We start from the raw sequence: 14521 nt of genomic DNA, 5'->3' as shown, positions 1-14521 counted from the left end.
CTGTGTATATTATGTATAATCAGTATCATTGTGAAGGGGCCAGTGTTGGTGCACATTTAAAGACAACAAGATGTTGTTTAATTTTATTTAATTTTTTTACCTCAATATTAAAATCAGGTCAGATTCAATGCCTCTTTAATGATGTTATATACTGCATAAAATTCTCCCCTAATTGTTTATTAAAGCTGACTTTATTAAATGACTAATTATGTATGTATAAAAAACTGAAATGACTGTTTTCATTGTCTAATCTTTATGGATCATATACATGCTGCAGTGTTGCTCCACACCTCCGTGTCACTATTGTCTCTATTTTGTGTTGACAACGATGAAGTCCTAGAGAATTATTACTCAAACTGTGCATAAGAGATGAGCTGTCATCTAAAACTGCACAGCTGCTAGTTAGGCGTGTCTATAAAATGGCTGAATATGTGTGTGCAAAACAACAACAACATATCAGTAACCGCAAACCTGTAAAGTTCACCTGAATGGCAACAAATGACAACCGACCGATTATTCACGACTTCTTCCAAAGTACAAGAACTTGTTACTGTGTAACGGCTTTTTGAGTGGTTTTCAATTTCACAGCAATATTTTACTGTATGAATACAAGTGGGTTTTTTTTCCTGAAATGTAACTACAAATAATGGAAAGGATCAGAGTAAAAAGAAAAATTCTTGAATCAACATATTACAGGGTACACTGAGATGAAAACAGAAGTTACAAACTTTCGCCTGTAAGATGGCTGCTTAAACTAGGTGACTTGATATTGCGACATTTTCCTGGGTATGATGAACTCTTATATTGCAGTCTGTCTAGGATTGTCAGGGTCAAAGGTCATTATCTCCATGTGTATAAGACCTGTAAGAAAAGCAAACAAACCACAATTATTTTCTATATGAGATTATATAATAATATTTATTTTCTAATAATTATTATGTGTGAATAAGTGTTAGATTTGGGTCATAACAAATGTTGGGAAAAATTATGTGTTGCAATTCCTGTGAGAGTGTGTATGTGTGTGTGTGTGTGTGTGTGTGTGTGTTCTCACTCTTCCACTCGCTAACAGCCAGCTCCAGGCTCTCAAATGAGTCATCATAAGGGGGAGATTCAGGTTCATTTTCTGGGTCATGAAACTCAGAGAGGTAAGGATGAGACAGTCCATCTTTAGCTGTCAGTCTGACTTCAGGGTCCAACATCAGAGTCTTCTCAAGCAGATTCACAGCTTGACAAACAAAAGATTCCAGTGAAACACGTTTTTTTTATGCATACACAGATCAGGCATAACATTATCAAAATAGAACATTATGACTGGTGAAACACGTTTTTTTTATGCATACACCGATCAGGCATAACATTATCAAAATATAACATTATGACTGGTAAAGTGATTAACCCTGATTATCTCTTCAACCTGACACCTGTTAGTATGTGGGGTATATTAGGCAACAAGTGAACATTTTGTCCACAGAGTTGATGTGTCAGATGCAGGAAAAAAGGGCAAACATAATAATGAGCAAGGTTTGACAAGGGCTAAATTGTGATGGCTAGACGACTGGGTCAGGGCAACTCCAAAACTTCAGCTCTTGAAAGGGTGTTTACTGTCTGTAGCTGTTTTGGCAGCAAAAGGGGACCAACACAATATTAGGCAGGTGGTCATAATGTTATGCCTGATTGGTGTACATCCTTTAGCTGATGCAGTTTTTGTATAAAATAAAGCTTTCCAATGAGCTTTTTCGAAAAACTTTATTTAACAATTCATTTACTGTAAACAAACCATTAACGGTAGCAGTATCAGACCTTAAAAAGGTACAGTAATAACTTCTACTACCAATAATGAGTTCATCTTTCCCACAAGGGTGCCTTAATTTACTAAACATACAAACATTTACATACTTGATTTAATAATATTTGAGGTTATGCTTTGTCCACATTAACTACTGCAAAAAATAAGTTTTCTCACATAATTCCCGAGGTTTCTTTCACTCAATAACTGAGTTCACGATTCTCAAACTGAAGTACACCCGGTCATTAATTATGAGAATTGCACTACATTTGGTTTTGCGCCATCTAGTGTACAAAGACTGATGTTACAATGTTAACAATGGCCGCTTAACTACTATTCTCTCAAATTGCTCTTAGTCTCATTCAAAATTTGTCAATCAGTCCCACAACTATGCAGTTATATGTAATGTATCTAAATATTGCAGCGGCAGATACAGACCACTGGAATCCATGGACGGGAAGACATCTTTGAGAACTTTCTTTTTCTGGGTTGGGAGAGACTGTACATATAACCTTGCCTGCAAGCAGAATAATTTCATTTAAAAAAAAAAGAGAGCAGACGACTACCGTATATCTTTAACATCATAAAACTTTAAAATAAAATTAGCCTCAAAAAGCATTACTGGTCATTGAATTAAGTCTAATGGATTCCTACATCTTTGCTCTGCATTTTCTGCACCAGTGATGAGTGTGGTGTTCCCGTCAGATGGAGGATCATGTTTAGTTGGTCCATACCTAGGTAATAGGATCAAGGAACCTGTAGACAGGGTTTAAAATAGAATAGAGCTTTGCCACCTATGGTTTATGAAAATGGCAAGCCAGTACTATAATTGGATGAAAATATAAATCATATCAAAATAAAGATAATGATATAATAAAGAAATACTTTCATTTAAATTGTTCCCATGAATACAAAGGGTTTTGGTATGTATCTGTACCAGAAGTAAAATTGTTATATTATATAATGTGATTACCAACAAAAGTGAACATGAGAATTTTTTAAAATTGAATCCCAATGAAAGATGCCCCACCTACATTTCTATCCTAATCTACTTATGGAAAAATATTACTGAAGGAAAATATGTGATGGTGTGGTCAAATTCCAGTTTGTGAATGAAAGGGGGACCGGGGGAAGGTGAAGGGTAGGGATCTTTTGGGTTATTGATTTTGCTGTGTTTTAAGGGAGCAGAGGCATCAGAAAGTTGGGAGAGAAGAGCACCAGGAAAGAGAAACTGAGCTGTGACACAGAGATGTGTGTATGCATGTGTGTGCATTAAACGTATATAAAGTATTTATAATAAATTATGCCTGACTCTTATTTTCTCCCTTGACCAAAAAACCTTCCAAAAAATTATTATCAATTAAAATGTAGGAAAATAGTAGTCACTTTGATTACCAGCATCATCTCATTTAGTCTCTGTCTCATCACCTGAGGTTAATATCACTGTCAGCATTTAGAACCAAGCCTTAATGTTTTAAAGTACTCTGGTAAAAGTTAAAGTACTGACTATACTTTTTTACTCAAGTTAAATTAAAGACGTTTGGGCTCTGACATATACTTAATTAAAAAGTAGCCATTATTACTACATGTTTTAGTGTCACGCTGATAACTGGACGTCACATCATATTAAAATTTGTGTAAATAAAATATTTATTCGCAACTTAATCGCACATTTTTATCTGTTCTAAATGTACTATGAATAAATACATCACGTTTTTAATACTTTAATCAACATGGGCTTGGAGAAATATGGATGCTTAATGCAAACATATAATTATTATTAGTGAAACCAAACTCAACACAGAGCATGAAGACAAAATATTTAAATTGATTTAAATTATGTAAATCGCCAAACGGAACTTTTGCTGTTTCCACATGGACGCTAAACTGGTGATACCGGAAAAATTGTACCACTTCTAACTTTTATTTGAATACATAATCAGAGAATATTCAATGGTTTATTTAAAAGTAGACATTTCAAGCGTTCTTTATATATTTTATATATACATACATATATACATACATATATATATATATATATATATATATATATATATATATATATATATATATATATATATACATACATACATACATACATACATACATATATACATACATACATATATACATACATATATATATACATACATACATATATATATATAGAGAGAGAGAGAGAGAGAGAGAGAGAGAGAGAGAGAGAGATATAGATATAGATATAGATATATATAGATAGATATATATATATAAATATTACTCCAAAACGAATTTCACATTTTGTTTTGTTACCTAATAAATGTGTTTAGGCTGAACATCCACCCTTTAAACCAAAAGCAGAGAAAAGATGATGATGATCGGGTGATCAGGAATGTCTCTGTTCTCAGTCATTTTTACATCACTGACTCCCTCAGTCTCTTCCACTTTAACCCCATACTTCTTGTTGCCTTCTGCCTTGCTGATCTTCAGCTTCTTAAACTAGTCTACATCTGTGGTGTGTAAGAGCCAGGAAATGATACACCAGTGGTAGATTGAAAAAGCCACACAATGTCAAAGAAATAGGTTGATGGGCTAAAAATGGCACACAATGAGAAGAAAAAATATTGATCATGTCACCAAATAGATTAAAACTAATGTAAGGAGCCTGGTTTGAAAATGTAAGAAGAAGAAAGTACAGATATTTGTGTAAAAATGTAATGAGTAAAAGTTAAAAGTTTTCTGAAAAATAAATACTGAAATAAAGTACTGATACCATAAAAATCTACTTAAGTACAGTAACGAAGTATTCATTACTTCCACCTCTGCTACCTCGATATATGGAATTGTCAGGATTTTCTCCTAAAAAAAAGTTCTTGAAACTGGACATAAAATGCTTAAGAATCCATAGCGCTACCTGATCTGCAGTCTGCCACTTAATATGTTCCTGAGGAAACTCAGATTTTATCCATGTTCCACACGTAAAAAGTATTGCATGTAGCCCTGTACCAAAAATTGTATTTGGGTAGGAATACGTGTACCGTTACACCCTTAGTTTCCAGTAATTAGCCATAGCGTTTTTCCATAGCACTGTTCCTATGCTTTTGCAACCCCTGAAAAAAAATAAGGCTGTTTTTTTTCTGCCAGCTTGTTGCTACCTACAGTGAAGATTTGGTTATCAAACAAATAACAAATACAACTCAGTGGTTTACTGAGATGCAAATCTAAAGTTTAAGGAAGGATACTGTCATTTCCAGGGAAAAGCACCTCACCGGTGATCATCTCAGCCAGGATGCAACCAGCAGACCATATGTCAACTACGCACAGAACAAAATTCAGACCACTTCAGACACTAATTACAGTTAACTATACAAAATTCAAACTTCTAGCTTGCATTATTTGAAATAATATATACGGCAACATTATATGGATATAGTAATGGTATTTTATTGAAGTTATTAAACAATTAAAAAAACTCCATATAAGCATCTGCTACACTATTTATATATTTTTAAAGGTCATATAACAACTGGGAAAAAAAAAATCAAAGAGCACCTGTCTGAGTATAATGCATCCAGTTGAAAATGACTTCAGGGGCTCTATACCACCGTGTCACAACATAGCCAGTCATCTCCATCTCTGCATGTCTCGCCAATCCAAAGTCCAATATCTGTGGTTGTGTGTGTGGATAAGTGTTCAGAAAAGAAAAAGAGAGAACAGTTCATCAGGCATTCATTTAAGTTAACCATGAAAATATAATGCAATTAAGTTTGAATAAAACTACAAAATGTCATTTACCTTTAATTCACAGTTTTCATCAACAGCAAGGTTGCTTGGTTTCAGATCCTAGTGAAGAGGCGTCATAAATGTTCAAACATAAATGTTAAAACAACAAAAATGATTATCCACACTTCGATCACATCTTGATTGCTTTATTTGAAATCCATTGTAGTGGTGTACATACTGTAGGCAAAAATGTGAAAAATGTTATCATAGTTCAAATACTTATGGACTTCAAATAACTGGAACTACAAAAAACAGACTAAAAAGGCAGCAGATTAATAACTAGGGTTGTATATAAACTTGAATGATGATAAGGGACATGGAATAGGGAAATAACTAAAGATGGGCTATGTGGCATTAATGTAAACCTCTGATTTGAATTACAGGTACTACTACGGTACTGCTATTAAAAATTAATCAACACCTGATCAATAAGACTTAAAATGTAACACGGCTGGGTTATATATCCACCTTATTATCTTTACATTCTAAAACACAGAATCATACTTACATAACTTATATACAGCAACCAGGCATAATATTATGATGTTACAACATTATGATGGGTAAGTGAATAACACTGTCACTTCATCATAATACCAGTTAGTATGTGGGGTATATTTATATATCTATTTATATGGGGCAGCAAATGAACATTTTGTCCTCAAAGTTGATGTGTTCAAAGCAGAAAAAATGGCCAAATCGTGATGGCTAGATAAATGGGTCAGATCGAATGAGTGATTGCAGGATGTACAGGAGGTGAGGTGTGTTGTTCATACCCGATGAATGATTCCAGCAGAATGTATGTACTAAAAGAAAGAATTTATGTTACTATTAGCTGCCAATTTACAAACATAATAAAAGTTTAAATAAAAAAGGCAAAAAAAAGCGAGGCCAGACCTTTAGTCCTCTGAGTAACTGGTAGAACAAATATACAATGACTTTTTCAGTGAGTCTCCTCCTCTTCATTATGTGGCTAAGATCCTGAGCCACAAAAGGCATTACCAAATAGCTAGTAAAGCACACACACACACACACACACACACACACACACACACACACACACACACACACACATGTATTCATCAGTGCACACTGGACACTTAAAGCCGACTTAGTCATGATCTATCCCTAGCCCCCCACCCCCACGCCCTATTTTGAATCTAGATTTCAGTGTGGTTTTGTGGATTTGCTCACAAGCAGCAGTGGTACAGGTGGTCCTATAAAAATGCTTAGTGAGTGTATTAAAGTATAGCAAAACACACTATATATCCAAATGCTTTTAAACACCTGATAATCACAACCTCATATCCTTTCTGAGTTCCAGATATAGCCTCCCTTTGCTGTTGTAATAACCCCCACCCTTCTGGGAAGTCTTTGCAAATTGGTTTATAAATGTGGTTATGGATATGTGCTGTATATTTCAGCAAAGCCAGATGAGAGAGATCAGCTCAACAATGTTGAGAAGTGTGTAAAGGACATTAGACAGTGGATGCTTAATAACTTTCTTCTGCTCAACTCAGATAAGACGGAAGTACTTTTACTAGGACCACATGCAGCTAGAAGTAAACTTTCCGATTACGTAGCATCTCTGGATGGTGTTTCTGTTTCAGCATGTACGGCTGTCAAAGACCTTGGTGTGATTATTGACCCGAGTCTTTCCTTTGAGTCTCACGTGAATAATATCACCAGAATCGCCTTCTTTCACCTTAGAAATATTGCTAAGATTAGAAATATGATGTCGTTACAGGATGCAGAAAAACTGGTTCATGCTTTTGTTACTTCTAGATTAGACTACTGTAACGCTTTACTGTCTGGGTGTGCGAGTAAGTGCATCAATAAGCTTCAGTTAGTCCAGAATGCAGCAGCAAGGGTCCTCACTAGATCTAGGAAATATGACCACATCACCCCTGTTTTAATCAGTCTACACTGGCTCCCAATCAAATCTCGCATTGACTATAAAATATTACTACTGACGATAAAGCACTCAATGGTCTCGCACCGCAGTATCTGAGTGAACTTCTGTACCAGTATGATCCTCCACGCCTACTTAGATCAAAAGGTGCTGGCTATCTGTTGGTTCCTCAAATAATGAAGACTACAGCAGGGGGCAGATCTTTCTCTTATAAAGCCCCACAGTTATGGAACAGCCTTCCAATCAGTGTTCGGGACTCAGACACAGTCTCAGTGTTCAAGTCGAGGTTGAAAACGTATTTATTTAGTCAAGCCTTTTATCAGTAGATTTCTTAGGTAAAGGCACAGATCTGGAGGAACATGGATATAGAGTGTTTGGTGAACTGGTATATTTGTATGCTGTCGCCCCTCACATTCACACGCTCACTCAGGTTTGTTGACGGTGGTGTGGTGGGTCGCCTCATCCCAGAGATCCCTCATGTCTGTGTTACCTTCTGGTTCTCCCTTTTAGTTATGCTGCCATAGCGAGTCTTGCCGGAGTCCAAACTGCACAGTGACATTAACTTTCGTACACCAATAGTTACACTTAATAATCCATATCCTTCTCTTCCCGTCACCCTCTCTCTCTCTCTCTCTCTCTCTCTCTCTCTCTCTCTCTCTCTCTCGGTCGAGTTAAACATGCTCCTGAGGCTCCAGTGACCAGTGTTCCTGCCCCTCTCCCTCCTTGGATCTTCACACTTCTGTGCAGCTCGGGACGGTCTCTTAATTCCGGAGTAGAACGGGTGCTTTGAGGACGGATTGGACTGTAGTTGGTGTCGGCGGTCTGCTGCACTGACTCGGGAGTGCAGTTTGCTTCTGATCATCATCACTGTACCCCACAACATTGTATATCTGCTTCAAATGGACATTTGGTGCAACCCAGATGAGGATGGGTTCCCTCTTGAGTCTGGTTCCTCTCAAGGTTTCTTCCTTATGCCATCTCGGGGAGTTTTTCCTTACAACAGTTGCTCATCAGGGACAAACATACTTACACAGAACATATTTATGTTTAATCACCACATTATCTGTGTAAAGCTGCTTTGAGACAATGTTCATTGTTAAAAGCGCTATACAAATAAAAATGAATTGAATTGAATTGAATATGTGCCCATTCAGAGCCAAGAGTATTAACGAGATTAGGCAAGAAGTCCTGGCATGCAGTGAGCATTCCTGTTGTCTCAGGGTCATAACGTACACCCATGTCACTGGTAATGTGTAAAAAAAACGGCATGAAGGACAGGTCTTCCACTGCACGCTGCTGACGGAGACTTGGGAGGAACTTGGAGCATGTTCAAATCACACATGAGGATTGCCTGGACTGTTCTGTATGACACAACGACAATGACAGCAGCGTTGTAGATTGCAACAATCATAATGCACAAGTAGTCGACATTTTCAGGGGTTTAGTTTGTTGAAGGTATCCCTGATCTCTCACCCTCTTCCAATAATGTTCTTCCGCTCTTGCAGCAGGCGTGCCACTCAAATCACCTCGTTGCAGCAACGCCGTATTCTTTCAGAATCATGTCAAACGTCACTGTGGCAGATTGGGCCAGTTTCACACAGACTTTCAAGGTTGCTCTTTGTTCTAACTTGCTGTCCATGATGAAATTGCAGACATGGTAACGCACGTGGTCAGAATTGCATCAGTTGCAGAGCTTCCGATGTACACAGGATGATGTCTTTTGGCACACTGACTTATGAAGTTCGGTGCGTGCAGGCTTGTGCTGTCATCTGATTCTGTGTTACAAAACTAGTCTTGAAACTTTTCGATACCACCTCGTTTTTATGTGCATACTAACACAAAGACCATGTTGTTGCCTAGTTATGTACACTGTAAACAGATTTAGGTCATTCATATTCTCTTTTGCAAGTAGTACTTGTACATTTTTTTCCTATTTGGGACAAATAGCATGCGAATTGGGACACCAGAAAATATTGAAGAAGAAAATAAAAAGAAAAAAGCAGGGAAGAAAAAGAAAAAGAGGAAGACACAAATGCAGAAGAAGATAAATTCATACTGGACAATGTCCTTAGAGATATAATATAACACTAATGGTAGCTAATAATGCCTGTTTCTCTCTCCCTGTTGCCATGCTCTGTTTCTCTCTCTCTCTCTCTCTCTCTCTCTCTCTCTCTCATTCTCTCTCAAACATGCTTCTGAGGTACCAGTGATCATGTCTCTTTCTTCTTTGTGGACCTTCCTGAATCTTACTGACTACCTGGCTCTGGATTGTTACTGTTGAGGACTCAACTCAAGAGCTATGACGATGGCTCTAGACTGGAATTAATATCAACAGTTTGCCACAATGGCTTAGGACTACAAGTCTTGAATCTCTGTCAGTGTACAGTTGATAACCTCAACAATGAGGTAGCTATGATGAATAAACATTCTGTGTTACCCAGATGAGGATGGGTTCCCTTTTGGGTCTGGTTTCTCTGAAGGTTTCTTCCTCATATCATCTAAGGAAGTTTTTCCTTGCCACTGTTGCCAATGGCCACTCACATTTAAAATTTATATTTGTAATATAATTATTTTTATATCTGTTTTGGGACAATGTTCATTGTTAAAAAATTATTTGAAAAAAGATTAAATTGATTTGAATAGAATTGAATAAAATTGAATTGAACTAAATTGAAGAATGTGATGAAAAGACTGAACAAGAAGAAAATAAAAAGAAAAAGCAGGAAGAAAAGAAAAGAGGAAGACACAAATGCAGAAGAAGATAAATTCATACTGGACAATGTCCTTAGAGATATAATATAACACTAATGGTAGCTAATAATGCCTGTTTCTCTCTCCCTGTTGCCATGCTCTGTTTCTCTCTCTCTCTCTCTCTCTCTCTCTCTCTCTCTCTCTCATTCTCTCTCAAACATGCTTCTGAGGTACCAGTGATCATGTCTTTTCTTCTTTGTGGACCTTCCTGAATCTTACTGACTACCTGGCTCTGGATTGTTACTGTTGAGGACTCAACTCAAGAGCTATGACGATGGCTCTAGACTGGAATTAATATCAACAGTTTGCCACAATGGCTTAGGACTACAAGTCTTGAATCTCTGTCAGTGTACAGTTGATAACCTCAACAATGAGGTAGCTATGATGAATAAACATTCTGTGTTACCCAGATGAGGATGGGTTCCTTTTGGGTCTGGTTTCTCTGAAGGTTTCTTCCTCATATCATCTAAGGAAGTTTTTCCTTGCCACTGTTGCCAATGGCCACTCACATTTAAAATTTATATTTGTAATATAATTATTTTTATATCTGTTTTGGGACAATGTTCATTGTTAAAAAATTATTTGAAAAAAGATTAAATTGATTTGAATAGAATTGAATAAAATTGAATTGAACTAAATTGAAGAATGTGATGAAAAGACTGAACAAGAAGAAAAAATAAAAAAGATTTAAATGAGAGCCCTATCTATAGCCAAACCCCCACACCCAAATACCCCCTCCCAAAACCCCACCCACCCTGACCCCCCACCACACACACAACAAACACACACTTTTCAGCTATTTAACTTGTCATGACAAGCAGAGAATTTCTGCACAGGTATGAGTTCTGGTTATCTTGCTACTTACAAAGTCTGGAATTTTTCCAGTGAGGAGTCAGGAGTGAAAACATCCAGAAGGCAGATCACCTTTTTTGGACAATCAATAAGACATACATAAAACAAGGTTAAGCGTGCTTCCAATTTTAACTCATTACTCTCATCATTCAAGAGCATCATTCAGATTATGCATGTAGTTTCCAATTTGTAGGTTCTACATATTAATGGGATTAATAATGTAAGCTAATTTAATAAAAATCTGATCTAATGACTGCGGTATGTATATAGAAAATTTACTGTAAATTCTTATGGAAACTCAAGATCATGTATTTTTCACAGGTGCTTGTAAAGAGACTGTACGATGCACCGAGCCGTTTTTTTGAGAGGGGGAAGATACATTTTTTAGTGCTTGATTAAGCTCTGGCTTGCAGTGATGCATAGTTCATTATTTCTTGGTCAGGTCAGCTGTTTTGGTAAGAATCTATAAGTATATCTATAAATGGTCTAAACACAAAAAGTTTCAAGGTAGGTAAGTAATTTACAGTTTTTTTAAGCGTTTCTGTTCACAATAAAAACAGGCAGGATGAACAGACCTCTGTATAATTAACACTGTAATTCATGTCAATAGCAAATTGATTTTATCACTGTCAAGTAATAACATGGTTACTACAACACTAACAGGCTTTTGTCATGAGTTTAGAAAGAGTTTGCCACTCACATTGTCGTGTTGGATGTGACGTAACAGTCGGAGTTCCCTGTAAGCCCGCTTTGCATGGATCAGAGACTGGAAGGGTCTGTACAGCTTTTTAATGGCCACCTTTTCCTTCGTTTTCTGGTCAATAGAAGAGCTACATACACAAACACACGGAAGAACATAAGTCATTTGGATCATTTTTTTATATACAGTAAATTTTAAATACAAATTCCCCGCAGTATTTTTAATTTGGCAAGAACGCAGTTTTGTTGACAGAAGTGGACGGCTATTTGCACTGATAAAAGTTACCATGGAGCTCGCAGCAACCTGGGGGCCTTTTCTCTTCACCAAGAGTAGCCCACTTAAAACAGTGAAGATCTGATTTGTGTACCAATGGAAGTAAAGACAGTAGAGCGCACATAATCGAACAAGCCAACTACTAGATGTACAGTATGTATTTAACTCTATGTAATATGGAGCAACTTGGTGCAACAAATAGGGAGTAAGTACTGTGGAGTAATTGTGATATGTCTACCAATAAGAGTGAAGAAAGTAGAGCATAAATGATTTGACTTCAAATGGAAGTGAAGACAGTAGGGCATTCGTGATTCAACTACCAACAGTAATAAAAGACAGTAAAGCACACATGATCCGTCTACTAATAGGATTAAGACAGTAGAGCACACATGATCCCTCTACTAATAGGAGTAAAGACAGTAGAGCGTACATGATCCGTCTACTTGTGGGATTGAAGACAGTGCCTATGATCCGTCTACTAATGGGAGTAAATACAGTACAGCATGCACAATCTTTATACCAATGGAAGGAAAGACAGTTAAGCACGCACTCTCCAAATCCTGATTTGTGGAATGAATTAAAAGTTAAAATACGCTACTGGTGACTCCATAGTAAAGTGACTGGTAACTTGCGGCAATAAAATTGCTGCATATGTTAACGTAGCATCACATTTATTGATTCACATCGACACAGTGACCCCAGACCATTCGTTGCTTGTGACTTTCACCGGGCCTATTGACAGTGTCCGTTGGCTACAAGATTTAAGTGTACAGTCACAGGCACACACAAGGTTGAGACTATTTTAACTTCATGCAAATATGGAGCAACTTCCTGCATCAGTTGGAATGAGACGTGACACGACAGTCTGGCGCTTGCGATTTCACTGCAAAATGAAAAAAAAGCCGCCAATGATTCTCCTTCCTTCGCTGTCAGATGACACACATTTACAGTATATCAACCGCATGAAAGCTGATCTGTTTTCACAAGTGGAATGCTAATTGCTCCACCCACTGATCAGTTACTATGGCAACCAGAAATGGCAACGCCCACTACGACTTTTATAGTATGCAGCCTGGCGACATGCAGATAAAATCACTGCATGTGTGAAAATACAGGAGAGTATGGCTACTTGCTGAAACTTGTTGCTCTTCTGGTATGCGATCCATATAAGCTTGTTTATTTCTTACATAATGGTTAAAGAAGAAGAAGAAAACACACAAACTCGTATGTCTGAGGCTTTTAAATATATACAAATGACAAGAAAAAGAAAGGGAAAAAAATAGACTATAAGGAAAACCAGTGGCTCAGCATTGCAAATACAGCCTCCGGCTATAGAACTGCACAGCATGCAGAGCCAACTTTTTTATTTGCTCCAGGCTTAGAATTTTATCCTGTATACATATATAATAATTATAATACAAAGTAGGTGGAAAATATGCAAACACCACTGTTAATTATAATAATTCCACACACTTACCACACAGTCCCATATGCCCCGGAGCCAACTGGATTTAATGCCGTGTACCGGTCCGGAATGTCCCATGAGGTTTTTTGGACCTCCAGACGATGGAAGCCCGCTCTCAGAGGAGAAGCCATAAAATTCTACAAAAAAGTTATAAGAAAAACAATGAGGCAGTGTGCTGTGTGTAAAGCCTCAGCCTCAGCGCTGTTTCAGTGAGCTCTGTTTCGGAGGCCCTTGAGCTCCTTCAGGTTTGCGGCGGAGACACGCCCACTTCAGAACGCACCTTGGCTGGGTCACGTGGTGTCGTTTACGACCTCAAACCACTCCCTAGTTACTGCACAGGTGTTCTGCATGGGGTGTGTACAATCGGGAAATTAGTATAGACAGACAATCGGGACACACGATAGATGATTAGATAGATAGATAGATATTTATTACAAATTTCCCGATTGTACACATCCCACATGGCACATCCTGCCTTATATATATATAAATTTAGATTAGAGCAGGATGTGCCATGTGGGATGTGTACAATCGGGAAATTTGTTTATTAATTATATATATATATATATATATATGTGTGTGTGTATGTGTGTGTGTGTGTGTGTGTGTGTGTGTGTGTGTGTGTGTACAGTGGGGCAAAAAAGTATTTAGTCAGCCACCAATTGTGCAAGTTCTACCACTTAAAAAGATGAGAGAGGGCAATAATTTTCCTCATAGGTACACTTCAACAAAATGAGACAAAATGACAAAAAAAATCCAGAAAATCACATTGTCTGATTTTTAAAGAATTTATTTGCAAATTATGGTGGAAAAAAAGTATTTGGTCACCTACAAAAAAGCAAGATGTTTGGCTCTCACAGACCTGTAACTTCTTCTTTAAGAGGCTCCTCTGTCCTCCACCTGTATTAATGGCACCTGTTTGAACTGGTTATCAGTATAAAATACACTTGTCCACAACCTCAAACAGTCAGACTCCAAACTTCACTATGGCTAAGATCAAAGAGCTGTCAAAAGGCACCA

General features: G+C 37.3%; 1 protein-coding gene across 1 annotated transcript; it reads right to left on the bottom strand.

Annotated features, from left to right (window-relative positions):
* Positions 1-71: 71 nt before the first annotated feature.
* zgc:171775 (STKc_p38 domain-containing protein) lies at positions 72-13762 on the bottom strand. Its single transcript, XM_046869942.1, has 12 exons — positions 13514-13762; positions 11764-11893; positions 11077-11135; positions 6446-6557; positions 6325-6354; positions 5561-5608; positions 5318-5432; positions 5008-5079; positions 2441-2520; positions 2225-2303; positions 1052-1225; positions 72-861 (listed from the first exon to the last, which is right to left on the bottom strand). The coding sequence occupies exons 1-12, from the start codon at positions 13630-13632 to the stop codon at positions 800-802; spliced, it is 1080 nt and encodes a 359-aa protein (XP_046725898.1). The 5' UTR covers positions 13633-13762; the 3' UTR covers positions 72-799.
* Between the last annotated feature and the right edge of the window lie 759 nt (positions 13763-14521).

Source organism: Silurus meridionalis, chromosome 16 (assembly GCF_014805685.1).
Source record: "Silurus meridionalis isolate SWU-2019-XX chromosome 16, ASM1480568v1, whole genome shotgun sequence".
NCBI lineage: Eukaryota > Metazoa > Chordata > Actinopteri > Siluriformes > Siluridae > Silurus > Silurus meridionalis.
This window is presented reverse-complemented; position numbering and strand designations above follow the sequence as displayed.

Excerpts from the sequence above, each read along its gene's own strand:
- zgc:171775 (XM_046869942.1), bottom strand. The coding sequence starts at position 13,632 with ATGGCTTCTCCTCTGAGAGCGGGCTTCCATCGTCTGGAGGTCCAAAAA. Across the intron at positions 11,894-13,513 it reads GGGGCATATGGGACTGTGTG|CTCTTCTATTGACCAGAAAA; the intron begins GTAAGTGTGTGG and ends TTGTGTATGTAG. Across the intron at positions 5,080-5,317 it reads GATGCATTATACTCAGACAG|TTGACATATGGTCTGCTGGT; the intron begins GTGCTCTTTGAT and ends TTCTGTGCGTAG.